A 20,893-nucleotide genomic window follows, 5' to 3' on the forward strand; every position below is an offset into this window, starting at 1 on the left:
TCCGAACTCACCACAAATTACATTCGGTAGCGCCTACCGATATATGAATACAGTTATGAGCTATATTACTTGTCTTTGCTATTCCTTTACTTTTGTTTGCGCTAGTTAGCAAATTTAGCTAGCAGCCTCCATGGAATTCGTTATTACTTGTGCTAATTTTGTTAGCATTATGGTAATAGATGCCCAATGGGGCTTTTTGGAGTTTTTGGCGCTCCCTTGTGTATTAAGCCTGATATACCATAAATCCCGGGGTGAGAGAAAGACGGAATGACGATATAAACATCTGGATACTGCCCAACACCACACTATACACTTCAGAGGTTCAGCTAAATCCCCAAAGCTCTTGTAAACATGACTGCAGATTAAGCCGTACAGCGAGACTTCAAAGAAAAGGCCGCAGGCCTACAGCCAGCCACGGCCAAGCTTCGGCAGAAGGGAGGACTGGATTGGTCCACTGGGTCTGGGGCAGAGCCTGGAGCTGGGCGATAGTGAATCTACAGGATCAGAACGAGCTCATATGGAGTCTGGGCTCATCCTCTCTCTATCGGCCTTTACCTCCCCTCTGCTCGCTCTCTCACTCCCTTTGATGGGATGTACTGACACAGAACCTATTCATTTGGCTCCTCGTAATATTTTGTTAGGTTAGAATGCTCATTGTAAGTGTTATGTTGGAGGAGAGGGGGGAGTGTGTGTATGTGTGTGTATGGGTTGGGGGGTTGTGTGTATGCATGCATGTGCGCGTGCTCCGTATTCACCACCGCTCGTCTTCAGCTGTCAATCACATAGCCAACTCGGTCACACTCCTTGTTGGTTATGCCGGAGTAAAGGCTTGGTAGCTACACACGTGCACACAAACCTCTCAGGGGAGGGACAGCTAGCAGCACAGCTTGGTGGGCTCAAAGTGGGAAAGCTTAACAGGGGACTGGTGAAGCCTTCCCATAGTCAGTCACCGAGCCATTCTTCCATAACTAATATGCCTCAGAATGGTTCTGTGGTGCGGTTCATGTCAGTCCAGTCCACACCAGCAGTCCAGACCAGCCGGGATGGGGAAACACTATACCAACACGATGAATAGCCAGCCGTCTGGACTGTCTGTCTAGTAATGGTGTTGGATCGGAGACGGGGAAAATGTGATCAATCAACAGCTCACAGCTGACACGCACGGGAGCGCTCACACGCATCATTTTACATGCTGAGGATTAGCGTGATAGCATTAGCATGGGTACACACAAACTACTGGTCCCCAGTCCTCTCTCTCTGAGCCATCGCATTGCCTCACTGATCATCAGAGACCTCATATTTGCATGTACAGGACAAGCTAGTTAGGCCTCTAATTCCCAATGTCAGCTGTGGAAACACATTTAACAGCTCGAAGGCCTATACTCTCACTCCAACCAGATCGAAACTGAATTGACACGTTGTAGCATGAATGCTAGGCAGGTAGCCTAGCGGTTCAGAGCGTTGGACCAGTAACCGAAAGGTTTTTGTTTGAATCCCTGACATGACTAAGTGAACAATATGCCAATGTGCCCTTGAGCAAGGCACTTAATGCTAAGTCGCTCTGGATAAGAGCGTCTGCTAGAGGACTAAAATGTAAATGTAAAAAAAAAAAAGAAAAAAAAAAGTATGATAACATTGTGATATACCAGGTTAACAATGTGTAATGACATGCCTGTATCTGCACTGTAATTGTCACTACGGGTGTTGTTTCAAATGAATGCATTTCACCAGCTCTGATATCCCCTCACCCCTATAAAACTATACTGAATGGACGCCTTGTAACATGTCCTTGTCATGAAAACATGAAGACATACCAGGTTAATGATGTGTCTGTATAGTCAATAGTGTATTGTCGCTACGTGTGCTGATTCCGATGACTGTACTTCACCAGGCATATTCATATGGATCAGCGTTCATCCGCACTTCCTGGAAAAGACCTCTCTGGGGTGTAATTCCCCCTACGTACAGACCTAGGATCAGCTTCCTCTCCCCGAATCCTAACCTTCACCACAACTGGATAAATCTTAAAACTGACCCAAGATCAGTGTGTAGGGGCAACTTCACCCTACACGTCACAAAACTGCATGCACATCCATTCACGTCGAGTCAGGTTAGACTGCCGGTGAACACAGGAATCAATGAAACTTCTCACTCTTTGGACAGTTTTTTTCTTCTTCTCATCCATATTTCATTAACACATGTGGACATGATATTGACGTGTTACCATTCCAAATCTACAGTACCTGGGCTTTAGCTTTTTTGTGTGTGTCTAGGACACACACGTATCATTTCAAGCCGCCAAAAAACATATTTCAAATGATAATATCCCTAAATGTATAGTTTCCCTGTTTCTCCAATCAAGGATCGGCACCCAGTTCAGCCTTAGATATAGATATATCTCACTCCTGTGTGGCTCAGTTGGTAGAGCATGGCACTTGTAATGCCAGGGGTTCGATTCCCACGGGGGACCAGTACAAACAAATACGAAAATGTATGCACTCACTACTATAATTGGCTCTGGATAAGAGCATCTGCTAAATGACTAAAATGTTTTTAAAAATACATATATATTTCTCCTCAAGTATTGAACAATGACTCCAGCAAGGAAATCAATCCATCTTTCCATTTGTACATTCTCAGGAATTATCCATAGAGCCTGCATGGGCAGTCCCCCGCAACTCACGTGCCCACAAACACACACAGCCCCTATTACCGGGGATGCTTCTGCCTCCAAAGCCTGTCAAATCTAAACGCATGCGCTGAATACAACAGGTGTAGACCTTACCGTGAAATTCTTACTAACAAGCCCTTAATTAACAACGCAGTTCAAGAAATAGAGTTAAGAATAGTCACACTCATGACCTCTGAAATGACCTCTTTGAAATCACTGCTGCAGACACATCTCACTGCTACCTCTGAGGTGTAGCTTCAGCAATATGGTGAAAATGTCACAAAGGCAATCGGTTACCATATTTCTGATTCCTAACAACCTAACCTATTCGATTCAGATGAACATGAATAGCCTAGGGAAATATGATAGGGGCTAAGGGCTAGAGGCTAGGAGCTAGTGACAGGGGTTGGTTTGGGTGTGAGCATTACAGACTGGGCGTAGTGGGTTCTTCTTCTCACCTGGGATGTTGTGGATGGTGATCGCCACGATCAGTAGGATGATGCGCCTCCATCTGCTTCCAGTTTGCCCTGCCCCTTCCTGTTGCCGGCTGCCCACTTCCTGTCCCTCGGAATCTGAGGAACCAGCGTCGGCGTGGGGGCCTTTCCTCCTCTGGTACACGTCTCCTCCGTTCTCAATCTTATCTGTAAGGAAGACAAGACACAACATTTGGACAACATTGCTACAACATACAGTCCTTGCCAATTAAGCAATCTTTCAGATTAGAATACAATTAAGCACAATTAGAAGACGATTAACCAATGGTAACCCTTATTTCAGAAAATTGGGCTCTAGGAAAATTCCAAGTGAGACAGAGGTCTGATGAGAAGCTGACCTCATCATCAAAACGGTTACTATTAATGGAAAGCAAGTCTAACTAACGTACGCTAACCACATTCTGAACAAATGTGCGCAACCGTGACATTCAAACGAGGCTGCAAAGAAAACTAATGGGACCGTAGCGACTGTGTTGACATCAAAATCTGGGGTGTGAACTAGGTTTCTATTCAAGCGTTGATTGACATGGTGATGGCTCTATAGTATTGGAGAAAAGTTGAAAAAACCGACCCCTCCGACGCTGTACATTACATCGTGACGTGTCATGGCGTAACGTACAGCACGCATAAAGCAACTAATTCTGTCTTACAGCCTCTCTCCACCAGGTGTAGCACTTCTCTCACTGTTTAAAAACAAGAAAGGGACAGTGACGGGGGTAAGGGGGGGATACCTAGTCATTTTTTGCATCATCGCAAGCTATCATGACTCTCAAAAGCCGCTGTTAACTTCTGAAGATCACTTTAGCACTGCCCTAAAAATCTGAATCAAATTCGACACAAACCTTCAAATAGGTATGCAATGACACATTATATAAACTCTTTATAGTGTTTCATTTACATTTTAGAGGAGATAAGGTGATAAGTTGTACAGATCGAGTGAAAAAAATCAGTTTCCCCACATGACATCTATCCTTCTCACTATCATGCAATAGGTTTTGCTTCCCCACCCTCCATTTTTAAAAAGACCCGACGGAGCTCATTGCCTTCTTGAATCATGCAGAGATGGGCATCGTGAAGGTATCTTCATTGATTTTGTTGGAAAGGGGAGAAATTGTGCTTTACAATGGTACTGATATTACAGTTGATCTGGAAGTATTACGTTTTCTGGGTGCTAAAATAAGGTCAATAGTACGGACCAGCGTGATGTACAAAAGTGAGTTAATTCACGTTAACTTACAAATGAGTTACATGGCAATATTCCCTCATTTCAATCCTATATGAATATATTGACAGAATAACACATGATATCAATGGAAATAGACAAAAAGAAGTGGATGTAATTGTTTACTCTTAAAACCACCTGTTAACTCGGTTTGACCTGGGCCTCTTTGGGTCCATTGATTGAATGGCTGATCGGTAGATGGCTGCATTAAATGTGTTGATACTACAGAGACAATAGTCAATTCTAATCGAAACACACTCCCACAGTACAGAGATATTGTAGATTAGGGGGATCTGAGCCAGTGGTGTGAAGTAACTTTTTTTTTTTTTTTTTGTTATCTGTACTTTACTAACTTTTCTTTTTTTTAACACTTACAGTCGTGGCCAAAGGTTTTGAGAATGACACAAAAATTAAGTTCCAAAAAGTTTGCTGCTTCAGTGTCTTTAGATATTTTTGTCAGATGTTACTATGGAATACTGAAGTATAATTACAAGCATTTCATAAGTGTCAAAGGCTTTTATTGACAATTACATGACGTTGATGCAAAGAGTCAATATTTGCAGCGTTGACCCTTCTTTTTCAAGACCTCTGCAATCCGCCCTGGCATGCTGTCAATTAACTTCTGGGCCACATCCTGACTGATGGCAGCCCATTCTTGCATAATCAATGCTTGGAGTTTGTCAGAATTTGTGGGGTTTTTGTTTGTCCACCCACCTCTTGAGGATTGACCACAAGTTCTCAATGGGATTAAGGCCTGGGTAGTTTCCTGGCCATGGACCCAAAATATCGATGTTTTGTTCCCCGGGCCACTTAGTTATCACTTTTGCCTTATGACAAGGTGCTCCATCATGCTGGAAAAGGCATTGTCACCAAACTGTTCCTGGATGGTTGGGAGAAGATGCTCTCAGAGGATGTGTTGGTACCATTCTTTATTCATGGCTGTGTTCTTAGGCAAAATTGTGAGTGACCCCACTCCCTTGGCTGAGAAGCAACCCCACACATGAATGGTCTCAGGATGCTTTACTGTTGGCATGACACAGGACTAATGGTAGCGCTCACCTTGTCTTCTCCGGACAAGCTTTTTTCCGGATGCCCCAAACAATCGGAAAGGGCCTTCATCAGAGAAAATGACTTTACCCCAGTCCTCAGCAGTCCAATCCCTGTACCTTTTGCAGAATATCAATCTGTCCCTGATGTTTTTCCTGGAGAAAGTGGCGTCTTTGCTGCCCTTCTTGACACCAAGCCATACTCCAAAAGTCTTCGCCTCACTGTGCGTGCAGATGCACTCACACCTGCCTGCTGCCATTCCTGAGCAAGCTCTGTACTGGTGGTGCCCCGATCCCACAGCTGAATCAACTTTAGGAGACGGTCCTGGAGCTTGCTGGACTTTCTTGGGCACCCTGAAGCCTTCTTCACAACAATTGAACCGCTCTTGAAGTTCTTGATGATCCGATAAATGGTTGATTCAGAGTGATCTCCAGCCTTGTCCTTGTCAACACTCACACCTGTGTTAACAAGAGAATCACTGACATGATGTCAGCTGGTCCTTTTGTGGCAGGGCTGAAATGCAGTGGAAATGTTTTTTTTGAGATTCAGTACATTTGCATGGCAAAGAGGGACTTTGCAATTAATTGCAATTCATCTGATCACTCTTCATAACATTGCCATCATACAAACTGAGGCAGTAGACTTTGTGAAAATTAATATTTGTGTCACTCAAAACTTTTGGCCACGACTGTAAATTCCTGAAGAAAATATAGACTTTTTACTCTAATACAGACAGAAATATGGTCCAATTCACGCACCTATCAATATAACGCATTTTCATCCCTAATGCCCTATCTGGGGGACTCACTAAACACAAATACTGTCTTTTTAAATGATGTCGGAATGTTGGAGTGTGCCCCTGACTGACAGTAAATAAAAAATAAACATTCATCCCATCTGATTTTTTAAATATAAGATACTCCAGTAGTTCTTTGTACTTTTACTCAAGTATAACACTTGAGTACTTTTTACGTGGCAGGTAGCCTAGTGGTTAGAGCGTTGGGCCAGTAACCGAAAGGTTGCTGGATCGAATCCCCGAGCTGACAAGGTAAAAATCTGTCATTCTGCCCCTGAACAAGGCAGTTAACCCACTGTTCCCCAGTAGGCCGTCATTGTAAATAAGAATTTGTTCTTAACTGACTTGCCTAGTTAAATAAAGGTTAAATTAAAAATAATAATAATAATTAATTCCACCACTGCACTTTAGTACATTTAAAACCAGATACTTTTAGACTTTACTCAAGTAGTATTTTACTGGGTTACTTGAGTCATTTTCTTTTAAGGTATCTTTACTTTTACTGAAGTATGACAACAGAGTACATTTTCCACCACTGATTGGACCTATACATTTATTTTTGTTGTCTAATAGCCACCAATCCCTCTTTCCCCTATTCCCCCCCGCCGACACTAATAAAGTCTTCAGAGCAGTGAGCCAGACGAGCAGAAGGCAATGTGGCAGCTATGCGTCACCAGTGTGGTACTAATCAACTTTTGATTACTCTAGATAGTGGGTGTCCTTTTAAATCAGCTAAACTAAGATGACTTACTCTAACAGGAACGTTATTAGTTACTATTACATAAATTACGTGAGTAGGGGAGATAAATGAGAAAAAGAGAGCAACTGGAAACAGATGAAAGGCTGGTCCTCAGAAGGCTGGGTGTACCATATTCCCATATGGGGACATTAGCGTGGGTTAACCTAGCATATGAGCCGGAGAAATGCATTTGCATGTGGCTGCCAAGAGACCTCCACTGTGCTCGGGTGCCCACTTCTCTGGCTCTCATCTTGAAATTAGACTGGAAGTGGTCGGGAGACGGGGTTGAGTGTGTGTGTGTCAGGGGGCTGATTGATTACAGTGATGGGTTCCAGACCCCCACAGCCAACCCCTTTAGAGTAGAAACAAATCAATTCTATCACTAACCTACTAGTCTCTCTGATCACTGGGAAGAAGAGCCAGGAACACACGCGCACACAAGTATGCGCACACACACACACTTCATTGAATAGGGAACAGAGGGACAAAGACCCCACTTACACATCTACACCGGGTAGAACGACAAGACACAGGGGTCTATGTCAGACATGGTTTAGGCTACTATTACACAGGTACAAGAAGTTCTAACCTTCCTTGTGTAAATGCTCTCTTAGGAAGAAAATACTGGGATAAATGAGAGCACTTAGATCACCATGTTCTATCCTTACATATAGATTATTTGAGCTCAGAGTACATTTAGGCCTATTCATTTTATTATGAGTTGCTAAGGGAGAGAGGTAGGTCGGTAGAGAGGGAGAGAGAGAGAAAGAGAGGGGAGAGAGCGAGCGAGAGAGAGAGAATAATATTAAAAGCTAAGGAGGAAGTACCAACGGAGAGAGTAGAAAGTGATTCCCACTTTACTTATCTGAAACTTAAAGGGTAGGAAGCATGACGTTTTACTCATTAAAGTAACAAAACAGTGTGGTCAAAGACTTAATGACATAGCTTACTTATTTCTGGATATCTTCAAAACTACCCACAATGCGCAATTTCTCAACATCATATGGAGAATCTACTCTGTGTTAGCTAGCTTGAGTTGGCTAACGTTAGCCACTAGCCATGCAGACCAAGTGTTGGCAGTGGTGAGCTAAAATCCACCATTCATGAGGTATGATAAAATCAACCAATCAGAATCCCCACACGTGAGGGCCGCATGATCTCCGTGAAGTAGGCCACCAGAGTTGTTCAACCTCTTTCCCCTCAACTGACTGACTGTTGTGATCATTTCCCTCTGCCTGGAGCCTTCCTCGTAGTCTTATTGTTGACTCTTTCCCCTCAACTCCTGTGCCCAATGCCACCTCTGGATTATTGCCTACTTTTAGATTTACCTCACTATAGCTAGACTAATTAGCCGTCTAGGCTAGCTAGCAGGCTAAAATAACTCACTTCAGCTGACTGGGTTGCTGGCTAAGATAACTGCATTTACCAGTAACATTATTTGATAACTGGTTAGATGGCATTATTTATTTCCAAACTTTGGTTTAAATGAATGTAGCTGTAAGATAGGTGTTGATAGCAACTGGCTGACTCATACAGTGCTAACGTAACATTAACAGGCTGGTAGGGTTAATGTTAGAGGGCTAGTTGGCTAGAAACCTTGCAAACTGATTTGTAACAATACATACATAAAGTATTTGCTTATAAGTTGGCAGAACATTTTACTGAAACCAGTAGTCGTGAGTGCAACCGATTTGGTTTAATTTGACGTTATTTCTGTTGGCGTTTACATTATAGTTTATAGGCTGGCTTGCCGGGTCCTCCATATTACGGGTCCTCCATATTACGTCACACCTCGCAAAAACATTTTCTGCCATGAATCCGGCATTCTGTTCGCTTTTATGTAATAACTTGAAAGACAAAAAAGAGTGAGGTGTAACTTTGCATTGGGACTATTGATGGGTATACTAATGCAAATCCATGTTACGTTTATGCTACCTACCCTTTAAAGGGGTTACATGTGAAATGCAGCACTCTCCTGGAAACTAGTTGAATTGCAACAAGACTTACTGTAGGCTGAATATTTTTTTTATCTCCCCCTCCTGGATTTACTTCCCATCTCCAGAAGTTTAACTTGTGTGTCTTTTTACTTTCAGTTTTGAACACCAGCTTAGTTATTGAAAAGATATTTAACAGAGAATCAGATTGTACAATGGTTCCCTACACTATACATTACTTGCTTTGTCACAAACTGAAATGAGGCGAACATTTTACAATTTTAGCATCCATGGAATGGCCGAGCAATTTCTACTGCCATTGTTGATTCTGCTTGTGAGGAAATGACCATATCTCCAGACGCTGAGGGCTCATCAGGAGTGTGTGTGCTGAACGTCCATGTGGATTCTATTTGGCGAGGTTTGATTGCCAATCTCTAGTACAGCCATTTTACCTGTCAATCATTTTGAGTGACAGATCAGCGGGACGTGCTCAACGGGAATATTAACACGAGTCTCTCATTCTGACCTTGACCGCGTGCACACACATATACACACACACACTCCCCTGACTCATAAAACAATATTTTTTCTCCACAGGCTAATGGGTCACGTATTACAAAGTAAATGGGGTGGGGGGGACACGACACACAGACACTTGACCACAGTTCAACCACATTTAGGGAATCACTGCTGTAGATAGTGACCTTTATAACAGACCTCAAATTAAACTGTATCGGGCCATGTCATCTCTCCAGGCTTACCGTGGCTGTCATCTCATCCTTGTGCCTTGACAATGACACACACACACACACACACACACACACACACAAGATCAATTTTGAAATAAGCTTCTTCTACGCACGTATGCTTCACTGAGTGGGAAACGGAGAGACAAAGACCCCACCACCCCATCTACACCGGGTAAAAGGAAAGTAATCAGGGGTCTGCTCAGCCGTGGTTTAGGCTACTAGTGCATACTTCTGAAAAGGGTCTAACCTTCCTAATTGCTCTAACATGAATCGCTTTGTGGACACAGAGCGATGAGGAAACGTGGAGGGCGACGGCGATCAAAGTGAACAAACATTACCCACGTGCGAGAAGCTCGGCTGAGCGGATTTCACGTGCACGAGAGCCTGGATAGAATATCGCCCACCCTCTCTAGCTTCACTGAAAAAGAATGGACCCCGCAGCCCTCCGGCTTTATATACGTAAAGCGCTTAACAGTTGCAATGACTTCTCATTACTACACTGACACACTTTCCATTGACACGTCGCCATAGAAACGGTTATAGACTCTGGTATTGTGTCCAGGCCACTTTGGGAACGGATAGAAATTGAAGTAAACCTGCTGTTTGCCTTTTGCCCTGTTTGGTGTTATGGGTTATGCACTGTCCCTGGGACTGTCGCTGGCACTGTCGCTGCATTGGCCTAATAACGCATGTGTATATGATGTATCGTGTACTGTAGTACATTCAGCACTCACACCGCATCTCTCTATTGCTACCGTTGATCCTAACACCTACAGGCTGATTGAACCCTAACTGTGTGAGTGCCACAACGATCTCTCCCTATTGACGGGCAGACGCTCATCTACTAAGGAGATGAGATGAGTCTAAGAGAATGGAGAGGTCCTTGCTAAGTACAGGGCCTTCAGAAAGTATTCACACCCCTTGACTATTTCCACATTTTGTGCTAACGCCAGAATTTAAAATGGATTAAATTGAGATTTCGTGTCTCTCATCTACATACAATACCCCATAATGTCAAAGGGGAATTTGGGATTTAGAAAGGTTTCCAAATAAATTAAAAAGTGAAAAGCTGAAATGTCTTGAGTCAATCAGTATTCAACCCTTTTGTTATGGCAAGCCTAAATGAGTCCAGGAGTAAAGATGTGATTAACAAGTTACATAACTTGCATGGACTCAACTTATGTGCAAAAATAGTGTTTAATAGGATTTTTAAATGACTGCCCCATCTCTGTACCCCACACACACAATTATCTTTAAGGTCCCTCTGTCGAGCAGTCAATTTAAAGCACAGACTCAACCTATGGGTGGCAAAGAAGGGCACCCATTGGTAGATGGGTAAAAAACAAACAGACAGTGAATATCCTTTTGAGCATGGTGCAGTTGTTCATTTTACACTTTGGATGGTGTATCAATACACCCAGTCACAACAAAGATACAGACGTCCTTCCTAACTCAGTAGCCAGAGAGGAAGTAAACCGCTGTGGGATTTCACTATGTGGCCAATGGTGACTTTAAAACAGCTAGAGTTTAATGGCTACGATAGGAGATAATCGAGGATGGATCAACAGCATTGTAGTTACTCCACAATACTAACCTAATTAACTGAGTGAAAAGAAGGAAGCCTGTACAGAATAATAACAAATAAAAACATGCTTCCTGTTTGCAATAAGGCACTAAAGTAATACTGCAACAAATGTGGCAAATTCATTTTTGTCCAGAATACAAAGTGTTATGCTTGGGGCCAATCCAACTCAACCACTGAGTACCACTCTTCATATTTTCAAGAATGGTGGTCTTGCTTCATGTTATGGGAAGGGAGTTTTTTTTGTTGATATAAAATAAACAGAATAGAGCTGGTTCAGTCTGCTTTCCAACCGACACTGGGAGAACAATTCACCTTTCAGCAGAACAAGAACCTAAAACACAAGAACAAATATAGACTAAAGTTGCTTACCAAGATGAAATGGAATGTTCCTGAGTGGCCTAGTTACAGTTTTAACTTAAATCAGCTTGAAAATCTATGGAAAAACTGGAAAATGGCATCTGGCAATGATCAACAAACAACTTGCCAGAGCTTGATACATTTTTTAAAGAATAATCGAGAAATATTGTTCAATCCAGGTGTGCAAGGCTCTTAGAGACTTACCCAGAAAGACTCACCGCTGTAATCGCTGCCAAAGGTGATTCTAACATCTATTGACTCAGGGTGATGAATACTTATCTAATCTATATATTGTTTAATTTTTCATGAATAAAAAAAGCCACACCTCAGAGCCTGATTCCTCTCTAGGTTTCTTCCTAGGTTCCTGTCTTTTTAGGGAGTTTTTCCTAGCCACCATGCTTCTACATCTTCATTGCTTGCTCTTAGGGGTTTTAGCCTGGGTTTCTGTATAAACACTTTGTGACATTTGCTGATGTAAAATGGGCTTTATTAATACTTTGATTGATTGATTGAAAAAAGTCAAGGGGTACGAACACTTTCTGAAGTACTGATACTTAGGATTGATCTCCAATCATCTCCTTTAGTAGGCTACACACTATCCTACAACTCACTTGTTTGCCATTTGGAAAATAAACTGCCCACATGAACACACTGCTGCTCTCCCTCATTTTGTTTGCTCTCCCCCATCCTTGCTTTTCGATTCCTACCTTGTCTTCTTCCCTCCTTCCCTCCCGGTCTTCCTCCCTCTTCCAACTAAAGCAGACAGTTTGACCTCCTGACCCTAAATCAGCCTCGCCTCCTCGCTCGGCTGCCTGGCTGTTATTACCCTCCTAATCCTCCTCCTCTTCGTCACACTCTGGCTCCGCCACACACAAACAATGTGCTATATTTTACAGTGAAGGCTGCAGCAGAAGCGAAAACCTTGTCGGCAACTCTTTCGCCCACACGCGCGCCTAAGTGTGTGCGATTGGAGAGGGAACAAGGCTGGTGCCTCCTTGGCAAAACTCGAGAACGCTCTCATATCTCTTCCGTGGTGAAACTCGTGAAGGCTCTCATCTCTCTTCTGTGGTGAAACTCGTGAAAGCTCTCAAATCTCTTCTGTGGTGAAACTCATAAAGGCTCTCATATCTCTTCCGTGGTGAAACTCGAATGATTTCATATGTCTTCTGTGGTGAAACTTGTGAAGGCTTTCATATCTCTTCCGTGGTGAAACTCGTGAAGGCTCTCATATCTCTTCTGTGGTGAAACTCGTGAAAGCCTTCACATCTCTTCCGTGGTAAAACTTGCGAAGGCTTTTATATGTCTCCTGTGGTGAAACTTGTTTAAACCTGTCTGAACACTCTCATATATTGGTTCACTTATGCCCCCCCCAAAAATGAGTTCATATGGGTAGAATAATGTAGAAAATAAATAACAAATGTGCTGCATTCGTTGCCTTCCTTCAAGACAGAATAAATAAAACAGGGTTGGGTTGAAAAATGCCATCCATAAGCCTACAAATACATTCATTAATAACGTGCACAAAGTCATTTTATTTCAACCTTGTTAAAGTTCATTTTCTTTGAATTTATTTTTACCTTTATTTAACTAGGCAAGTCAGTTAAGAACAAATTCTCATTTTCAATGACGGCCTAGGGACAGTGGGTTAACTGCCTTGGGGGGCAGAACAACATATTTTTACCTTGTCAGCTCGGGGATTCGATCTTGCAACCTTTCGGTTACTAGTGCAAAGCTCTAACCACTAGGCTACCTGCTGCCCCAAATGGCAAACATACCACGTGTTAAGGGCTGTCCCTATGCACGACGCAACGCGGAGTGCCTGGATACAACCCTTAGCCATGGTATATTGGCCATAAACCACAAAACCCCCCGAGGTGCCTTATTGCTATTATAAACTGTCTACCAAACTAATTAGAGCAGTAAAAATACATTTTTGTCATACCCGTTGTATACGGTCTGATATACCACGGCTGTCAGCCAACCAGCATTCAGGTTTCGAACCACCCAGTTTATAATGACCGATAGCCTATGTAAAGTCCATATCAATAGGCTAACAGTTGCCTTTTTTCTATATGAACAGGAGAGGGAAACATGATTAACAGTGTCCAGACTGTAACTTTTTGTCACATATTGGGGAGGTCAGGGTTCAAGGATTCCGGGGTCAACACCCTTCTAGGGTGGTCCGGAGGCATTTCTTTAAAAAATAGCTGTGAATTTCCTGATAATTTGGTCCAATTATTTTATTTTATTTGGATCTCTTTTAGTCCCCATTTGAACTAATCTTCCAAGAGTCCTTAAACATTAAAATACAATTTATAATACGAACACATTTTCACATATAACACACTATTACAAACATACATAATATACTAACATAATGACCCAATCAATACTCAATCTAAAAAATATTGATTCTTCATCTATTATAGTCCCACAACATTGTATTATGTTGTATTATATTATTATATTTAAATGGTTTTAAAATCATGTTTAAATTTATATATTGAAAGGTTTCTGGTTTGCTCAGTTAATTTATTAAATTTCTTTATTGCTCTAAATCGAAATGTTATTTTGCCTATTTCTCTTTTCTGTCTGGACAACGCATAGATGGTGGACAATCTATTCCTAGTATTTACGGAATGTCTGTCTCTTACCAACTGAATACCGTTGTGAATAGAACTTGGCCGTTTTAAATTATGTATATTATGAAATAAAATAAGCATGTTTTTTTCAATTATCTTGTCGATTGATGACCAACCAAGAACACTGCGCATGACTGCAACAGAAGAACCATAATTCCACCTTAAAACAAATCTTGCTACTTTGTTCTGTGCATTCTGCAGCCTCCTAACTTCACTTGATGATGCATTTCAAACCAAACCACAGAACAGTAGTTCACCTGACTCTCAATTAATGCTTGTGTTATTTGCATAAGAATTTTTCCTGGTAAATATTTAGCTATCCTTCTGATTATGCATGTTGTTTTAATTTTTTTTTTTACATAGATTAGTTATTTGAGACAACCATGATAAACAGTTACCTAGCTGCACTCCCAATAGTTTGGTTTCTGCCACTTCTTCAATTTGTACTCCTACAATACTTAATTGTATCCCATGCTGTTTTGGCCTTTTCCTAGTGGAACAGACCAACATAACTTTGGTTTTCTTGGTGTTTAAAACAAGTTTGTTTTGGCAAACCCACTCCCTGATATTCTCCAAATCTCCTTGTAAAGCTTGCTGTACCTGTTGAACCGACTGTCTTGCTGCATAAATTGTAGTATCATCTGCAAATATAGTAGCTTGAGTTTCAGCTAAGGCATAGGGAAGATCGTTGGTATATATTAAATAAAGAAGTGGCCCAAGGCAGCTGCCCTGCGGTATTCCACAGTTTAACACGAGGGGAAGAAAATTAACCATTGATATAGGTGGACTGTTTCCTGTCAGTTAGATATGACTGTACCCAATTCAATGCTACCTCCTTAAAAACATAATGCATTCATTTTGTCAATTATTTAATGATCCACTAAATCAAATGCTGCACTGAAATCTAAAAATAGTACACACACAAACTTGCCATTATCCATAGCATTGAGCCACTGATCAGTCATGTCAACCAATGCAGTGGTAGTGGAATGGTTTTTGCGATAAGCATGCTGATTGGCTGTAATCAGATCATTCTTTTCCATGTTCTCCCATATTTGTCTACTCACAATACCGTCCAATATCTTACTGAGTGTAGGGAGTAGACAAATTGGTCGACTATTGGCAGGAGTAATGGGTTCTTTGCTGTCTTTCGGAATATGACACAGTTTCGCATGCTTGCAAACATCCCCTTTTCCAGTGACCAATTAAATATGTATCTCAGTGGAACTGCAATCTGGGGAGCAGCACAGCGAAGCAAAAAATTGTCCATAAGACCATAACCTGTAGATTTACCATCAGGTAATGACTTCAATAGGTTTAACACCTCCTCCACTGACACCGTTTGCAGAGTAAAAGAGCAGGTCTTGTTGCTCATAATATGATCATCAATCCATTGGACAATAGCTTGTTTGGAAGATTGTATGTTTACATTGTTGCTCAGTAAATTAATTTTCTTTGTAAAAAAATCAGCAAAATTATTGGCAATATCAACTGGTTTTGTTATTATTCTCCCGTCCACACTAGATGGGCATGATGAGATAGATGTACCAAGTAAGCCCTTAACTGTGTTCCATACCTTTTTAGAATAAGTTTTACAATCAATAAAAGCATTGTTGTTAAATAACTTTTTTTCCTTTCGATTCAATTTAACTGCATAATTACGTAATGTTCTATAATTCTGTTCATCAATTTCTAATTTTGACTTTTGCCATAATTCTTTGAGAAAAAGCCTCACCCAGTTCATCATCAATCCATGGAGATGGACGAGCACCAACTGTACTCTTTCTTATAGGGGCATGATGGTCCATTACCTCAGTGAGCAAATCAATAAAACATTCTGTAGCGTGATTTAGTTCATCCTCTAGATAAATCAGCTCCCAGGGTACAGCAGCCAAATCATTTAGAAATAGCTCATGATTAAATGTTTTAAAATTTCTCTTGACCACAATCCTAGGGGGTTTCTTTGGGACCTTGATGTTCATGGTTATGGTCACAATATTATGGTCTGTCCAGCCCACTGGCATTGATCTGGATTTTAAGCATTGCAATGGTATATTACAGAAAATCAGATCAAAGGATGTGTCTGAACGATGACCCAACTTAATTGATGATCTAGTAGTATCCTTAACCATTTGTTTCAAACCACAATTCTCGGCATATCTCATCAATTTTGTTCTATTCGAATTATTGTGATCCTTCCAATTTATATTAAAATCACCCAAGATAAATACATATCTGTTGCTATCTGTGGCCTGGTCAAACCCAGTACATAAGTCATCCAAATAGGACACCTTAGAGCTAGGAGGTCTATACACACATCCCACCAATATGGCTGCCTGGTGAGGCAGATGTACCTGAGCCCATAGTGCCTCTATTTGACATACATTAAGGTCATCCCTTCTCTTAAAAGGTATGTGATTCTGAATGTACAGTGCTACACCCCCACCATTCCTATTCCTGTTCCTTCTCAGTAGACTATATCTATGAATGTTCATTTGCCCATCATTTACAGACGCATCTAAATGCGTTTTGGTCAAAGCCAAAATATAAATAGTATTTATGTTGACCAAATTCTTATGTATTTTCTGCATATGCATTGTTCTTTCAAAGGCCAAACCCACCGCTGGTGTGCATGACCAAAGACCTTTATTTTCATGTCATCTAACCATAGCACCACCTGGAGTTTGCTAAACGAAATGGGCAGTTGGATTGGAACCGGTGCTATAGTCATTGGTGGGTTTGGCCTTCGAAATAACAATGCATATGCATCATCCCTACTGTAAAATATGGTAGTGGATCTTTGATGTTATGGGGCTATTTTGCTTCCACTGGTCCTGGGGCTCTTGTTAAGGTCAACAGCATCATGAACTTTACCCAGAACCAGGACATTTTAGCCCTAAAACCTGGTTGCCTCTGCCAGGAAGCTGAAACTTGGCCGCAAGTGGCTCTTCCAGCAAGACAATAACCCCAAGCACACATCAAGATCCACAAAGAAATGGTTAACTGGCCACAAAATCAGTGTCCGGACTTGAAACGTGTGGTTTTAAATGAAGACGGCAGTCCATAAGCGCAGACGAAGGATATCAACCATCTGGAAGGATTATGTATGGAGGAGTGGTCTAAGATCCCTCTCAATGTGTTTTCCAACTCATAAAACAGAAAAGTGCAGGTACCTTGCAATGTGAGATATTAAAAGGTATTGAAAACTAGGGTATCAATAAATTTAACCCCTGTTAAACAAAGTCTCTTTCTCTGATCAATTGCATCAGTATAAAATAATAAAAACATTTTTGCATACAATATAGCTCAGTATTTGAATGATGTATTTTATACAGTCATTTTTGTTCATCTTTATCAAGGGTGTCAATAATTTCAGACCCCACTGTAGCTCTCAGCTAATTAACACATCAGTGCAGGGTGCCTTCATGCCTCTGCCACCTCGACAGGAATGCAGTGAAGCTTAAAACACACAAACATTGTTCGCGTGCCTGTTATGCTAAATTGGTGGAGTTAGCTGAGTGTTGACATTACTCGCCCGCCACCAGCAGCCAAACATTCAGCATTTGCCCACCTTTTTGAATAACACTACATCCCTACACCTAACTCCCCCCAACCACCCCTCTTATTCCTAGTTGTGTGTACGTATCCAGCTCAATTGCCTCGTACCACGGCACATAGACTCAGTACTGGTACCCCTTGCATATAGCCAAGTGCTCGTTACTCATTGTATCTATTATTACGTGTTTGACTTCTCTATTAAGACTCTATTATATGTTTTATCTGCATCGTTGGGAAAAGGCCTGTAAGTAAACATTTCACTGTTAGTCCACACCTGTTGTTTACGAAGCATGTGACTAACACATTTTAATTTTAAATCATTTCCGCCCTCCACCCTCCTACTTGTGACGTACATTCTTCAGTCACACACTACGGCCCCATCCCTTCCCTCAAAGCACCCAACCTCCCGTTATCTCCTTCCTTAATATAGTTCCACATCTTCATGCCTTTAAACAACCTATAGAAGCAGTTAAAAAACAGAATTCCCTCCCCCAACCTCTCACCTGACATATCCTTGTCATATACCCCCCCCCCTGCGCACACACACACACACACAACCACCCTCCCCTAGTTTCCATTCTTATTACCAATCTCCATCCCTGTGCCTTTAATAGAGACAATTAGAAACCATCCTTAAACTTTTGCCTGTACGTATCACGTTATGAGCTTTAAATCACAAAATCAACAACCAAGTAGTTTCTTGGTTACTGCCAATTTTGTATCTTTTTTTTTTGTTGATTGGGGAGCATCAAGCCAACCTGGGAAAAGTGTAGTGGGAACAAAATGCTGTGATGAAAGAAGTATTTGTTTTTACATTTATCTTGATTCCCAGTGGAAGTGAGGCACTAAACAGAATAAATAATGTGCCTTTACAAAGGAGGAGTGTTGCTATTTACTTTCAGTGTCGCTATTCTCTCTCTCCATTCAATTTCAATTTAAGGGGCTTTATTGGCATGGGAAACATGTGTTTACTTTGCCAAAGCAAGTGAAACAGATCATAAACAAAAGTGAAATAAACAAACATTACACTCACAAAAGTTCCAAAATAATCAAGACATTTCAAATGTCTTATGTCTATATACAGTGTTGTAATGATGTGCAAATAGTTAAAGTACAAAAGGGAAAATAAATAAACAAATATGGGTTGTATTTACAATGGTGTTTGTGTCTCACTCACTCACCCACTCATACTCTCACTCACCCACTCATACTCTCACTCACCCACTCATACTCTCACCCACCCACTCATACTCTCACCCACCCACTCATACTCTCACCCACCCACTCATACTCTCACCCACCCACTCATACTCTCACCCACCCACTCATACTCTCACCCACTCATACTCTCACTCACTCACACTCACTCACACTCACTCACACTCACTCTCACACTCACTCTCACACTCACTCACACTCACTCTCACACTCACTCTCACACTCACTCTCACACTCACTCTCACACTCACTCTCACACTCACTCTCACACTCACTCTCACACTCACTCTCACACTCACTCTCACACTCACTCATACTCTCACTCATACTCTCACTCATACTCTCACTCATACTCTCACTCATACTCTCACTCATACTCTCACTCATACTCTCACTCATACTCTCACTCATACTCTCACTCATACTCTCACTCATACTCTCACTCATACTCTCACTCATACTCTCACTCATACTCTCACTCTCACTCTCACTCTCACTCTCACTCAGTCAACATAGGCCAACCACAAGGGACAAGGCATCAAGCCGTCAGCGTCCAATGTTTGTTTGAGTAGAAGTGTGTGTGTTTGCCTTTGTGAATGTGTATTTGCAAGAAAGAGAGGGTGTATTAGAGAAAGACAGAGAGAGAGAGAGAGAAGACAGAGGACAAAGCATGCAAGAGAGTGTGAGAGTGGAGTAGCAGAAGCCTTTAGATACAGTGTACATAGTCTAATAATACTGTGTGGTAATAAACTACAGTGTACATAGTCTAATAATACTGTGTGGTAATAAACTACAGTGTACATAGTCTAATAATACTGTGTGGTAATAAACTACAGTGTACATAGTCTAATAATACTGTGTGGTAATAAACTACAGTGTACATAGTCTAATAATACTGTGTGGTAATAAACTACAATGTACATCGTCTATTAATACTGTGTGGAAATAAACTACAGTGAACATAGTCTATTAATTCTGTGTGGTAATAAACTACAGAGGACAACACACTTTTCAAAACACCAGCTCAAAGGGGATAAGGTTGAAACGTCTTCCACAAACATCTCCTTCTCTCATTGCGGTCCAAGCGCGATGGTACCTGGACAAAGGCTGTACCTCATGTTGCATTGACCCGACCAAGGCCTTTTGAGTGGAGTAGTGTCTTGGATGTTAACTTTCATCATGCAACCCAGATTGATGATTGTCGCCAAGCAACAATCAAGGCATGACAACGGTAGGTCAGTACGTATGCCATCTACTCAGGATGGCCAGTGACTCACAAACATGCAAATACTCACACACACTTGTGTGCAGAAACGCATGTTGCATGTCACATGGACGCACACTCGCTTGCGCACACACACGATCACCCTTGAGCACACCAACGCATGCCGGACGTACACACACTGCTGAGTGAACAAACACACACACACGCAAACACACCACATGCTGGGCAGACGAAGGAGGGACAGAGCTGAGCGATACTCCCATTGTGTGTCCTGTTCCTGTGAATGGGACTACAACGTGTTGTGTACAACAGGGCTCCGGGCAGCCGAGCGGAAATGGAGGAAAACTCGCCTCCCTGCGGACCTGGCATCCTTTCACTCCCTCCTCTCTACATTCTCCTCTTCTGTCTCTGCTGCTAAAGCCAATTTCTACCACTCTAAATTCCAAGCATCTGCCTCTAACCCTAGGAAGCTCTTTGCCACCTTCTCCTCCCTCCTGAATCCTCCTCCCCCTCCTCCCCCCTCCTCCCTCTCTGCTGATGACTTCGTCAACCATTTTGAAAAGAAGGTCGACGACATCCGATCCTCGTTTGCTAAGTCAAACGACACCGCTGGTTCTGCTCACACTGCCCTACCCTGTGCTTTGTCCTCTTTCTCC

The 20,893-nt window shown here is 41.9% G+C and overlaps 1 protein-coding gene across 2 annotated transcripts in view; it reads right to left on the reverse strand.

Annotated features, from left to right (window-relative positions):
* Positions 1-20,893, reverse strand: part of LOC139570182 (zinc transporter ZIP11-like) — a 144,278-nt gene that overhangs the window by 37,105 nt on the left and 86,280 nt on the right. For both annotated transcript variants that reach the window (XM_071391803.1, XM_071391804.1), the window contains exon 6: positions 3,130-3,312. In XM_071391803.1, coding sequence (XP_071247904.1) covers positions 3,130-3,312 — 183 coding nt within the window. The remainder of the gene's footprint in view (positions 1-3,129; positions 3,313-20,893) is intronic.

Source organism: Salvelinus alpinus, chromosome 3 (assembly GCF_045679555.1).
Source record: "Salvelinus alpinus chromosome 3, SLU_Salpinus.1, whole genome shotgun sequence".
Classification (NCBI taxonomy): Eukaryota; Metazoa; Chordata; class Actinopteri; order Salmoniformes; family Salmonidae; genus Salvelinus; species Salvelinus alpinus.